Below are 14,991 nucleotides of genomic sequence, written 5' to 3' on the forward strand. Positions count from 1 at the left end.
TTCTTGGCACTGAGCTCTTTGGACCACCATTAACTAAGGCTAACATTTCTAGCCCTTCGACCTCAAGCAACACCGTAGGAGAAGAAGTGGATAATGCACCTAAAGTGAACTAGTTTCATCTAAGTATGGAATTTGGATATTTGTTTGGATTTTTTGGTGTAATAGGCCCTGTTATATTTAGTAAGTCATGGAGACTTGTGTATTTTCAATATCTGGATAACATTGCATATGGATTTTGTGGCATCATTTGTATATACTTTAGAGCGTATGTAGTTAAACATCATAGCTGTTAACACCTCTAACAGTACTGCTCAAATAAAATGCGCTGTGATTTTTTTTTTTTGCTTTTAATGTGCAAGTGTCCCTTCTAATATGGAAGCAGAGTTCACTTTATCCTTCGATTTGTTGTCACTTTGTTGCTAAATTAGAAAAAAAAAAATCTAAAAAAAAGAAACTTCATTTGTCTGATAAGTAATTGCTTGGTCATTTAGCCCTTTTTATCGCCCATAACTCATCATGAGTTGAAGGATACAAAATTAGGAAAACAGGATAGGAAGGATAATCAGTAGCTAAAGTTTTGAGAATTGAGCAGCACATACAAGTATTTTGCATTTGCATACTTTCCTATGATGATACTTTCTATTGAAGAATTTGCATTCATCAAACTGGTTGGTATGGTTGAACTTTGTTAGCACTCTGTAATATGAGTGAATGCTTGAAGAAGTTTAGTGTATACTTTCCTATCAGATTTCAGAATTGTATTTCTAAAAGGGAAATTGTTTTTTTTTTCCAAAATCTTTGCTTGAAGAAGTTTAGTGAATGATCTTTCAAAGTTCCTTCGGAATGACATTTTTACAGTTAGAATGAGCTTCTGGCAATTGGGGTTTCTTTAGGATAGAAATTAACCTTTATTTCTTGAGGGAAATAATCGTTAGAGACTAAAAACTTCCAAGGGATCAATTCCACTTGAAGGAGGGGATCCATCTCGTGAAGCAAAATTGCTTGAAACTCATGGGATTGCTCCCATGAATAAAGGGATCAATCCCTTCTTTCTTGTTTCCATATCCTTCACATTATTTGTTGATTCCTTTTCTTTCCTTTGCTAAACCTTTGCAAATTCAAGCATTAACCATTTGAAAGTCATTTTAAAGCTAAAGACATGAGGTACAAATTGAGAGACTTTTGAAAAAAATATTTTTCACTAAATACTTTAGTCCAAAAATAAATATTTGCAAAGTAAAATTTTTTTGGACTTTCTTTCACCTTAATTATGAAAATATTTCTTCTCTTTCGAAAAATTGGTTTCTTAAAGAAAATTTTAGAAGTCAAGAACATTTTTTTTTTCTTTTTAAGAAGTAAAGCACATAAGTAGATTTCTTTCTCAAAACTAATAATGCCAACATTATATTAAATCCAAGGAAAACCTTTTTTTTCTTTGAATATCAATTGGAATTGCAATTTAGGCTTAAATAAATGATCTTTAAAGCAAAACTTTTGGTTCACGAAATCAGACATGTGCAGCAAATCTGAATTTGAAATTGTGGGTAAATCCGAATAATTTTGTAGTTTTCTTCCTAAACTTTCAATCACACTAGAAAACCCTAGTTCCAAGCATTACCAAAATTCTACATTCTGCACATTTGGACTTTAGACCTAGGATGCAAGGTGCCGAAGTTGTACGGAGTAAGCAAATCTTAAACGTGAATGGTAAATGCTCTCAGAAGAGTCAACCAAACTTCATAGAACTCTGCTCTTGAAGAAACCCCTTTATGCTTCCAACTTGATGATCCCATGATCTAAGCAAGACTATCCAACTGAAAGGAGTTGGCATTGTGGTGACATTAAATGATGACCCCTACCCATGGCATGCTAGCCACTGAGATACTTTTACCCTAATCCTGCCAATTTCTTATTTCTTGTAGCAGAAATTTATAATAAATTATTAGGGAGGACAATCAAGGAGGCTGAGATTTTTTCCTGATAAATTTAGATCAGAACAAATGACGGTTCAACTGATGTGAGGGTTATTGCCTTGGACAATGGTGAAAATCTTTACATTGCCAAGTATAGCTGCATGTCTATAGGAAAATTAAGCAGCTATCTAACACAAAAGTACAGGGTTGGAGACCAAATCAATGCATATGAACAATATTGGCTACCCCATAGTAATTCTGTTGGAAAATAGTCTGCAACGGAATTTCGTTTGAAATTTCCAATGAAATTTCGGTTAGAAAAGAATTTGAAATGAAATTTCCAACGGAATTTTCATTGGAACAGAATTTCCAACGCTATACAATATAGAATATGCTTCTTTATTTTTTGCTTAATTTGTATTTTTATTATTTATGTCAAAATATCCAAGATTAATATATTTTTCGTTGGATCCAAGCGTCTAAGGTTGATAGTGCAAGCAATTACCGTAACAAGTATCAATGGCCTCTCTACACGTACCATACGACAATGTTCTTCCCATGAGTTAAATTTAAATTTATATTTTATTAAGAATGTTAACTTTAATAAAAAAAAAGTCAAAGATAACATGAAAATTAATAAACAAAAATTACTCAATATTTAATTTAATAAAAATTCATCGATTAAAGAAAGTTTACAATAAAACACTTCATAACCCTAAAAAAATTAAAAATTAAATCAACATTTTAATTTAATAAAAAAGCATTAATTAAGAATAGAGTATCTTGCTATCCACCACATGGTCCAACACTTTCCAATAATACACACCAACCAGAAACTCAGTTCTCTCCATCCTAACTTGGTCAAGTGAGTCAGTCTCATTTAAAACACTCCAATAGTTCCAATTCCTCCGTTGTTCCTTACCACCCATGCCAGGCCACCTTCAATTAGATTCAATTCAATAAGTTCTTCTATCTTGGACTCATGGCATTTCCACAAACAACTATAGAACATAGTTAATATAAGCTCTGCATATTTCGACTCATGAACTCCAACTACCTTTAAAAAACAGTCATAATGTAGCACTGCTCGCATCTCATAGAACCCCACCGTATGCATCCAGTTAAACCCGATTTGCCTCTAACCGATCCACAGCAAAGACAACATATTCTCATAGAAACACTCTCGCAATCCAACTAGACCAGCCACTGAGATAGCATATTTGCGCAGCTCAAAATCATTGAGCAACATAAACATTCTCTATTGACAAATGTGCAACACAGAGTAACTAAAAAACTGGAACCAAAAGTATAGCTGTTTCAGCACATGCTCATGCAGGACAACACGTAAACCCCCAAAGCAGATCCAACTGCAGAAAACACGCAAAGCCCCAAAGCAGTAGCCAAAAATTAACAAAACACGAAGATCAAACCACAGCAAGCAAGGATTAAACAGCACAAACCTCAACACTGAGCAAAACGGCGGGCACAACACCGAGTAGATGCAATGGGAGGCAGCAAAGAGAGATTTAGGAAAGTGAACCACTGGTTAGGGATTAGAATAGTGTAGGGGGGTTTAAATTTTTTTAGGTCATTAAACTTTGTAACGGATTTCCAACAGATAAGTTTCCGTGGGAAATTTCGTCGAAAAATTTGGTGGGACAATTTTTTATTTCTTAAGAAATCTCCAACGGATTTCAACGGAAATCATTCGTTGGTATATTTCTGTTAAAAATCCGTCAGAAATCTATCAAAAATAATCACAACAATTTTTATTGAAATTTTGTTGAAATTCTGTTGGAAATCTATAAGAAATTTTCGTTGGCAATCCATAGGAAATTTCCATTGAAAATTTCCCATGGAGTTTTTTCCGTCGGAAAAACCTGAATTTCTTGTAGTATAAAAAATCTAAATTATGAATTGAGAAATCTAAATTACGTATGTTATATTCTTGTGATTTTTCTAATTCTAAGATTGAGAAATTGTTTGTATTTAATCTACTTGGAATTCATTTGAAGATTATGTGCTTTCAAATGTCTCATAATGTTGATTCTAATTGAATTTCATTAAATTTTTTATTCAATTTCTTCATCTAGGTGAAGTTAATTGATTTTTCTATTAGTTTTGAAAAATTTTAAAATGTGATCAAATTTACTGCATTCATAACAATTTATTCTTCTGTCAATTTTATTTTGCACTTTTTTTCTTTGTTTTTGTTTTCTATATCTTTTGTATTTTGATTTTTTACAGTAGTTTGAAGTTGTACAACATCTTCAACAAAATTCAAAAAGAAACTTGCAAACGAAGCATCTCTAAAGATTGTAGAGGCATTTTCGACAAAATTCAAAAAGGTAGTAGAAACTTTCGAAATTGTATTGAAACTTTGTAACAATTTTCAATGTTGTTATCATGTTAGAAGGGCAGAAACCACGTATATAAGTCACTCCTTTGTGTTGAAGAAGGTAGAGCTAGTTTTATGAACTTCTTTATAAAAGATTTTCTGAAATAAAAGTTTGAAATTTTCATATTCTCTTTCTTTTGAGTTTCAATATTTCTGTTCTAAATTTCTCTTCAAGATTTCAAATTTACTTTTTGTCTTCCCTTCTGCATAAGCATTTTGTTTGCAAGATTTCTACTCCCTAGATCCTATGTGACCATTTGGTATTAGAGTTATGGAGTGGAGATATTTCTGAATACTTGAAAATATTTTATTAAATATAGATTTTGTTTATTGAGTTTTGGTTTTAACTGCTTTATCAATATCTTATCGTTTTGTGCTAAGTTTATAAGGACAATAGTCTAGCAAGCCATCGGTTAGGCATGTTAAGATAATTTTTCTCCTTGTAGGTAGAATACGATATTGGTAGGTAACAAGATAGAAACCCCCTTTTTGTAGGGAAACAAAATTTATAACTTTAAAATCCTTCCATTTCTCAAAATCACTTCTTCTTCAAGCTTAATATCAAATCAAACTCAATCGATTAATGAAGAAAATGTTCATTATGAAAACATTATCCAAGAATTTGATAATTGAAAAATCTCAAGGGTTTCTCAAAATCAAATTTATAAATCATCAACTTTTCATAACCTGCATCTATATTCTTTATGTGGATATTTGATCAAAAATAGAGAAAAGGGAACACCCATCCAAAACTAATAAAGAAAATATCCAACTCTTGGATTAAGAGACAATAGAAAAACTCAAATACTAAAAATATAATTGTATTCACTTTGCATTAGTTCAAGTAAAGTAGGAGCTAAACCTCTCACAAAATGAGGATTAAGTACTTCTATTCTCAAAACCCTCAGAGATAAAAGACATGTCCATTTCAATGACTCTTTATTAGGTAATAGAAACCAACCTGTGTAGAGGATCTATACATTTCAACTGTTTCTCCAATTTTATCGTCTCCTTTAAAGATAAGAATATCCAAAATTCCTTGACACTCTAAATCCGAACACATAATTACAAGACGATGTCATGATTTGAATCATTGACTTTAGTTTATATGTTATACTACAAGGCTATGTATTCTATGATCAATACCAAGGCTTTTACCTACAACTCCAAAGGAGAAACTTTCCTAATTCAAACAAACATGTCCATCTCCTATACTAGCATACCGAGGATCATACACTGGCATGAAGTCTAACTCCTAAGTAAATGGACGTTTGAAGGAGTTACGACTACTGTTCCCATCCAAAATACAGGAATTAACTATGTAGCCCAATGTAAAGATAGATTTGTAGAACAAGTTTTTAGCAAACCTCCAAAAATGCCTCCAAGACAATCTTTTGACTTATGAAAAGCCATTGCTTCTGTTGGAAGCTTAAACATTCTAGGTGATGAGTCATCCACAACAACTCATAAAACAGACTTTAGGATAGCTAGAGCTTTTGTTTCTTTAATACCATTCACTATTAGGACAAATTTACAAGGAATAAATAATTCCTCAACCTTAATCAATATACAATAAGAAAGAACCTAATCCAACCAATTCACCTTATGCCTCCAACATATTCATCAATGACTAATAATCCAAACATAGCCACAGAAGACATTGAAGAAAACTATATATGTATGTGTGTGTGTGCGTGTATAAGGATAACCATAATCTTATTTATAGTCTAACTCTAACTAACTAATAATATGACAGTATAACTCTAATAAGATATTGTAGTCTAACTAGGTAATAGTATTAAATAATAACTCTAACTCAATAACTTGTATAATCATCTTAACACTCCCTTTCAAACTCAAGATGGTATGGTACATGCCAACTTGAGTTTGAAAACTAAGATAAACTAAGTCTTAAAATCAACTAGAGTTTGCATGATGCAGTGACATGGAAAAGCACAATGCAAAGGATAACATGGCGAAACACGTGGCAAGTGATGTGACAAAACATGAAACAGATGATAACGAGACAAAATATGGCATAAAATTAAAAGTGGCAAAGCACGTGGTAAGTGACATGATGAAACACAACATAAAGATGATGTGGCGAAATACAACATAAAAGATAAATGTGATGAAACACATGATACGTGACATGGCGAAACATGAAACAAAAGATGGCGTGGTGAAACATGACATAAATAATTGAAATACAAATGATGCTACAAGAACATGCGACAATGAACGTATCCAATAAATTATAGTGGTAAAAGACGTTAATACATGGTCAATTGAAGCATGGGACTATTGATGAGTAAAGCATGTGAAACAAGGCATAGGACCTGTGAAACAAGGTTTGCTAACAACCAAGGTGGTTTTGTTACCATGGTAGAAGAAGGAAAAATCTTGTGTAATATAAAACTGTATAAGTTATAGAGAAAGATAAATTAGGTATTGAGAAATCTAAATTATGCATGCTACACAAATAAATAAGGAATATATATATATATGGTCAAAAGACCGATTTGGTCCTTATACTTTTTAATTTTGTTTAATTTAGTCCCTATATTCAAAATTGAAGCAATTTAGTTCCTTGATTTCGGGAATTTCATCAATTAATCCCTTCCCCTGACGACATCCAATTTTGCCTTTAAAGGATAACGTCATTGCTAACGTTAGTGATGATGTCAACATTGACATGTCACATTTTAAAGACGTGGTATTAAAATGATGACGTGACAATGCCGTGTGGCACTATACGATGATGTGATAGTGTTGATGTGGCATTGACATGCTGACATGTCAGCATGTCAATGCCACATGACAGATAAAAAAATTCTATCACGTCATAGGGACTAAAGTGAGCAAAAGTATATAGCACAAGGACTAAATTAAATAAAATTGAGATGTTGAGGGACTAAATTGAAAAAAACATTTGACAAATACAAATATGAAAATAGATTATCGATATGTTTATTAATAAGCTAAATATTTAAGTGTAAAAGATTTATGCTGTTAAATATATATATAAATATTTTCTTACTTGATTATTTGATTATAGAATCTATAAATTAATTTATCCTGTTTACAAAAATTAAGTTTGAATTCTCCTTCTATAAAAATAATTTTGAAAAAATTTCACACCTAAAGTCAAATATAGATGAATAACTTGCATTACATTAAAATAAAATAATATGAAATGACTAAATATGTTGATTTTGTTACAACTTTCATAATTTACAAATATACATTCTTTTGAAATTATTCAACTCTTACACAATTTACCTTTTATTTAAATTTACTTAAATTAACAAAATATGTTAATTAGTTACAACTTTCACAATTTATAAATACACGTTCGTTTCAAATTATTCAACTCTTACCCAATTTACCTTTTATTTAAATTTACTCAAACTTTCTTATAAAACAATTTTATTTAAATTCAAATACCACAATCAAATTTTACTAAATTTAAATTTAAATTATTAATTTAGATTTATAAAAAATTTATTAATAAAATAAAATAGTATAAATATTTACAGTTATACTTAACTTTGTCAACTATAAATACTGTCTTTAATTTAGAAAACTTCAACTTAAAAATATAATTTGAAATATTAAACAAAATAAAAACATAAAAAATAAATAAATAATTGGAAGGATGGAGCTTAGATTCTATGATTGTAATAAGAGGTTTGTCATGTCTAAATTAAGCAAGTCAGAATGAAAAATTATTTTTATAATCATCGCTAACTCCATCTCTTCGTTTTTCACTTTTTTAAAAGAAAAAACTAAATCCACATATTTTGCTTATTTGACTTTAGCTCAAGTTAAAGACTAAGTTAAATAAATTTTAAATTTGTATACTATTATAAATAAAAGAAAAAAGAATTTATTTAGTTATTTTATATTATTTTATTTTAACATAATACAAGTTATTCATCTAAATTTGACTTCAGGTATGAAATTTTTTTTAAATTTTTTTATAGAAGGAGAATTCAAACTTATTTTTTGTAAAAAAGATAAATTAATTTACATATTATAGAATCAAATAATCAAGTAAAAAAATATTTATATATATTTTTTAACACTATAAATCTTTTTCATTTAAATACTTGACTTATTAATAAGTATATCAATAATCTACTTAAAGATTTGTATTTTTCAAATATTTTTTTCAATTTAGTTCCTTAACATCTCAATTTTGTTTACTTTAATCCTCATACATTATATTTTTGTTCACTTTAGTTCCTATCACGTGGTAGAATTTTTTTTTTGAAATTTTTTTTGATCTGCCACGTGGTATTGACATGCTGACATGTTAATGCCATGTCAGCATAGCCACATCATTATATAGTGTCACATGGCATTGTCATGTTATCACTCGATCCCACGTGGCATGCCATATCATCAAATTATGACATGTCATTGTTGATGTCAACGATGACATCATCCTTGAATGGCAAAATTGAATACAAGTAAAGAAAGGGACTAAATCGACGCAATTCCCAAAATCAAGAGATTAAATTGCTTTGATTTTGAGTACATGGACTAAATTGAATAAAATTGAAGAGTATAGGGATTGGATAGGTTTTTTGACCATATATATATATATATATAAGGCTAATCCTAATCTTATTCATAATCTAACTCTTACTAACTAACATTATTATAGTATAAATCTAATAAGATATTATAGTCTAACTATATAATAATATTGTCTAATAGCTCTAACTAAATAATTTGTATAATGATCTTAACAATAACAATAGAGATTTTCATCTTCCTATAGCTGAAGTCTTCACAATTCATAGTTTTATTGTCAAGAGCTATTAATTCTCCTCATAATTTTGCAATACTCGAGATATTGTTGTATACACGTGAGTAAATTGTAACGCCCTATTTTTTGTCTCTCGCTGATTTCTTTCTTTCTTTAGATATTTGGTTCAATTTGTCTCCCTTTTGTCAATTTTTTGTTAATTGGCCTAATTCTATTCTGCTACCTATAAAAGGCTTTTGGGTTAGTCTACAAGTCAAATTCGATTAACGATATCTATTTTCCTGAAGCCATTCCATCTTTTTTTTTTAGCAGTCAATGTACTCTTATTAAAACAAAACCTTCCTCTATCTTTTTTTTGGAAACCCATCTGCTTCTTCACAAATAAAAATGTCTTTCTTTTTGTCTATTTTGTTACTTTTTTCTATAAAACATACTTCTTTTCTTAATTCGTCTAATTAAAACCTTCTTTTCCCTTTCTTTTAAAGACCCACCTTTTTTTCCTCAAAAATAAAAAAAGAAAAGAATTTGCTTTCTCCCGTTGTCTATTTTTGTTAAAAATATTTTATTTTTTAATTCTCCCATTCTATTAGCTTTCGAATCCTATTTATATTATATTAAGCCTAATCTTCTTATTTCTTTCAAACTTAATGGTGCCGTTAAAAATTTGTTCCTAAATTTTTACTAACTACTAAAATTTTATAACAATTCAATCTTATTTAAGTAACCAAAATTTATAAAAAATTAATTAAAATGAAATTAAAATAATCACTAAATTAACTAACCGAAATTAAATTTACTTGAGATAGAAAATAGACTAAAGACCTAAGATTATGGGTTCATTCAATTATTCATTTGATACTAGCTTCACTTATTATTTATCTTCCTGGGTTGTATTATTAACCTAGAATCCAAAGTTATATATAAGTTTCTGTCGAGATGCTTGAACAAATACCTAACTTAATTAGTTCATTATATGTTTATAGGAATCAATTAAATTACATTCATTAAGCTAGTGTTTTAATTTGGCTATGCATGACGATTGGCGTATGTCTATCCAAATCGCGAATCAAATCACCTAAGTGATGTGAACATATACTATTCAAATCTTAATACAACGTAAAATCCCTCTATCAAGTTTCAATTAAATTTACAAATTAGTTAATTATTGATCAGACAATTAAAAGTGTTAAAGAACAAATTTGACTAAGTAAATTATACCCATTCATGATAAATAAAAGAAAAATTAATATTCAAATTACATGTTGAAATTCACCATAATCCTATAAAAATAAGTTAGATCATGATATCTAAACAAAACATTATCCAAAGAAATTTAATGATGAATTCAAGTAAAAGAAAATAAGAATAACACAAAAGAGAGAAAAAAACTAATGTTGAAGTTTTGTGATCTCGAATCTCTCTCAATTGCTCTTGTTCTCTTGCTTGATTCTTAGCGCAAAATCTCTAAAAAAGCTATTGCCATTCTCTCCTAATATTCTTTGAAAAAGTCCTTCAAATAAGCATAAATTAACCTAATTCCAAAATTTCTTGTCAACCAATTTATTTTTGGAAACAAGCATCCAGTGCCGCAACCATCACCTTGAGAACCATGGCCCTCAAGTATTTTGACTTAAAAATTTGTCTCATATGCCTTTCAAAGCCGCGGCCCTCAAGTGCTATGTTTTGTGTTGTTCTCTTACTGCGGTACTTTCTTTTTAACATGAATTTTTTACTACCTTCCAATCCGAACTGAAAAAAGTGATAAACAAAAAAATTGTAATTTTTTCTCTCAGCTTTCTAGTGATCTAAGAATCACTTTATTTGGACTCTAGTAGAGAAAATTATTGTAAAAAGACCACAACATATTCAACAAATTCTGCACCTAACCATCTTGCATGTTTCACTTTCATAAAGTTCTTTACATTTGAAAACCTTCAAAATAAAAATTAAATCAATAATTTCTTAAATTAAGACTGTTGTTATAAAAATGAACTCAAATTACTCAAATTAAAAGCAATTCAAATGTATTAAACTAAGTATAGGAAAGTATAAAAACTACATAAAATTAACTTGAAAACACAAAGACTTAACTATTTTTTACAATCAAAATGTGACAAAATAGCTCTATATTTTAGAGTTATCAAGCTAATTTTTAAATATATCAACAACAACTAAGAGTGAAACCAAGGTGGTGGTTTATTATTATACATATAAAACTTGAGATATAAACATCCATGAGCTTGTATGATTACCCTTTTTAATCACCTCTCATGCAAAATCTTGAATATACCACTGACAACAGCCACCTTAATCAAGTTGTCTTTGAAAATTCTTTAGATGGAATACTAGTTACTTAGATTAAAGTATCTTCTGTCCTGGCTTTCTGTAATTCCAAAAAAAAGATAATTTGAGTTGATGTGGTACCTAAATTATTGGATCCATGGAGTCTTTTAGATTAAATGCTTTGTTTTTTTTCAATTAGCAGAAGGCAACCAGATGGTTTGCTATACTACATGGACCAATCTTAGACTTCAACCAAAACTATATAAGATAATATACTACTTAAATTTCTAGTAGCTTAATAATCTCACAAACCCTTTTTTATTTAATTTTTCTTTAATATGCTTGAGAAGAATATCATCCAAGCAATTGCAACTGTGTTCTTTGTTGGCAATCAAATTATAATGGCTTGTCTAACTAATTGTAGGCCTTGAAAAAACCAATAATCAACATTTTGATTGATTTACAGAAAACTTCCTGAAAAAATGCAAAATGCCCCTGGGATAGGCTAGAGCATTTGGCCAAGGGAACTGAAATGCTGGGCTGATAATGTTCACGTTCTTATCATTATCTTCTATTTGTTGGTGTTACGTATTGAAGACTATGAACAAATTAAAGTCACTTAACTTTCAAACAATGACCTTCACCTGCTCCCAATTTTCTAAGAAAAAACATATCAAACTTTTCTCCATGCTATTGAAAGTGAAAGATACATTGGACTATTAAGGAAGCTTTTCAAAAATTACCAACTCTAAAAGAAAAGTATGCAATCAATTTTTTTACTAATCAAAATTAAAACTAAATAATGTTTGTGTTGTGCAAAATCATGGGTGATTTTTAAATATGTCAACAACAACTATCTTTTTGTTTGTTTAGTATATTCACTTTCACCAGCTCCAAATTTTCAAAAAAATAAGAAAAACATCAAATTTACATAAAAACTATTAAAAGTGAAACACCACATTGGGCTATTAGGATAGAGCTTTCCAAAAGCTACCAAATCTAAAAGAGAAGTGTACAGTCAAATTTTTTACTAATCAAAATTCAAACTAAGAAAGGAGCTTTTCAAAAGTCACCTAATTTCAAAAAAAGAAAGAAAGTGCAGTTAAACTTTTTACTATTCAAAATTAAAACTAAATAGTGATTTCAAATTTATTGTGCTTTAAATTTGTTATTCTACCCTAGAATCGCATTTATATCAGGATTTGATAATCAATAACATTCTTTTTTTTTTTTATTTGGCTTCATGCTTCTTGCTAATTCTTTGTTAATCAAACCTTTAAAATTATTGAAACGGTTTAACATGTTTTTGGGTACCCTATCAGACAACAAGTGACTTACGCAATAATTGAGTCTCAATAATGCTAATGGCATGGAAAAGTTTTCCACAAGAAATAGTCAAGGGACAAGGATAGATGTTTCTAAGAATTTTCTCATTTAATCGATTGAAGCACTGGGAAGTTTGCTAAATGAATGAAAGACAAGTATGGTAGAAACTTTCATGCATTAGTCAACCAAAAAGAAAATTAATGGAGGACACCCAATCCATGTAAATTATTTTTTTTAACCAAATTAATATAAGGGTTTTGTTAACAGATATCCTAAGAGTGTTCTTAAAGGTTTCTACATTAAGTAATTGCTTTTTCAATGCTTTGAAATTCATAATATCAACCGTCAACTATCGCATTTAATACAGAAATATTATTATGAATAGTAATTTAACTAATCTTATATAGTACCCTTAGGACACTCTTTAGAAAAATCTTATTTAAGTAGCACAACGATAACAAAGCCTTCATGATAAAGCATCATATGTTGTTTGAAGCTTGAAAACTGGTAGTCATGGGTACTGTTGCAATTACTTTCCTGATCATGTTGCTATTTCTAGAATCTTTTAATCCTAGCTTTTGTGCCAGAAACCGCAACATTAGTTGCATTCAAATTGAGAAACGGGCTCTTTTGAGGTTTAAGCAAGATCTCAAGGATCCTTCAAACCGATTAGCTAGTTGGACCAATGATGGAGATTGTTGCAAATGGGATGGAATCGTCTGCAGTAATGTAACCGGCCATGTTATTCAGCTCCACCTTGGAAGTTCTCAGGATGCTAGTCATGCAGCGCATGAAAGGTCTAAGTTGGGGGGTAAGTTGAACCCTTCTCTGCTAGATTTGAAGTATTTAACGTACTTGGACCTAAGCAACAATAAGTTCAGAGAAACTCAAATTCCCACTTGGTTTTGGAACTTGTCTTCTTATCTATACTATCTAAATATCTCTAGAAATCAATTCCAAGGTCACATTCCTGATCTACCCACAATGGCTCTTCCTTCTGTTGTGATAGACCTCAGTTCGAATAACTTCAGAGGTCAATTACCTCGTCTCTCCTCGAATGTGACTGTTATAGATCTTTCTAACAATTCCATGTCAGGATCTATCTCCCATTTCTTGTGCTACAAAGTGAATGAGCCAATGAAGTTGGAAGTTCTCAATCTTGGGAATAATCTTTTATCAGGAGAAATACCTGACTGTTGGAAGAAGTGGCCAAGGTTGGTGGGGATAAAATTTTGTGACAACAATTTTAGTGGTAAGATTCCCAGTTCCATGGGAAGTTTAACTTCTCTTCAATCATTACACCTACGAAACAACAGTCTAGTTGGTGAAGTACCCTCCTCTATAAAACATTGCAGAGAATTGCTTACCGTTGACTTTGGTGGTAATCGGTTGTCCGGACATATACCCCCATGGATGGGAGGAAGGCTCTCAAAATTAATTATCCTCAGCCTTCACACGAGCAAGTTTAATGGCAATATACCTAAAGAACTTTGTGTCCTATCATCTCTTCAAATTCTAGACCTTTCCCATAACAATTTTTCAGGTAATATACCAAGCTGTATCAACAATCTCAGTGCCATGGTCTCAAGAAATAATTCCCATGACAAGATATTTTACAGAACTTCTAAGGGAAGTTTTTTTGAGAATATATTAGTTGTGATGAAAGGAAGGGTGGTGGAGTATAGCAATACGCTTAAACTAGTTAAACTTGTGGACCTTTCGGACAACAATTTATCAGGTGAGATTCCCAAGGAGGTGACAAGTCTTGTAGGCCTACAATCATTGAATTTCTCACATAATCGTTTAGTTGGAAGAATTCCTGACAACATTGGTGCCATGATATCATTAGAATGTGTTGATTTATCAACAAACCTACTTTCTGGCAAAATCCCTCCAACTATCTCTTGCCTAACCTTCTTGAGTCACTTGAACTTGTCCTATAACAAGAGAATTACAGGAAAAATCCCAACAAGTACTCAGTTGCAAAGCTTAGATGCATCCAGCTTTCTTGGAACTGAGCTCTTTGGACCACCACTAAGTGAGAATTCGAATGCTGTGACGTTCAGCAGCAGTGCAGGAGAAAAAGAGGACGGTCGACATGACGTAGACTGGTCCTTTCTAAGCATTGCATTGGGATTTTGGTTTGGATTACTTGGTACGTTAGTCCCTGTTCTGTTCTGCAAGTCATGGAGATTTGTATATTTTCGATATCTGGATTACGTACTACATAACTTATATGGCATTATTAGTAAATAATTCTAAATATGTAGTATAAGGTATGTAGTTGAACTAGG

General features: G+C 30.6%; 1 protein-coding gene and 1 non-coding gene across 2 annotated transcripts; one reads left to right on the top strand and one right to left on the bottom strand.

Moving 5' to 3' along the window:
- Positions 1-7,971: 7,971 nt before the first annotated feature.
- LOC149526635 (small nucleolar RNA snoR8a) lies at positions 7,972-8,064 on the bottom strand. Its single transcript, XR_016351827.1, has one exon. It is a non-coding gene; the product is annotated as a small nucleolar RNA snoR8a (small nucleolar RNA).
- A 5,146-nt stretch (positions 8,065-13,210) lies between these two features.
- LOC110425280 (receptor-like protein EIX2) lies at positions 13,211-14,953 on the top strand. Its single transcript, XM_021440149.1, has one exon. It carries the CDS (start codon positions 13,211-13,213, stop codon positions 14,951-14,953), a length of 1,743 nt encoding a protein of 580 aa, XP_021295824.1.
- Positions 14,954-14,991: the final 38 nt, after the last annotated feature.

The sequence above is a fragment of the Theobroma umbraticum genome, unplaced genomic scaffold, assembly GCF_002168275.2.
Source record: "Theobroma umbraticum cultivar Fairchild unplaced genomic scaffold, ASM216827v3 scaffold_81.0, whole genome shotgun sequence".
Lineage (NCBI taxonomy): Eukaryota > Viridiplantae > Streptophyta > Magnoliopsida > Malvales > Malvaceae > Theobroma > Theobroma umbraticum.

Bases quoted from the DNA above. Each gene is read 5' to 3' on its own strand.
- LOC110425280 (XM_021440149.1), top strand. From the start codon at position 13,211: ATGGGTACTGTTGCAATTACTTTCCTGATCATGTTGCTATTTCTAGAA.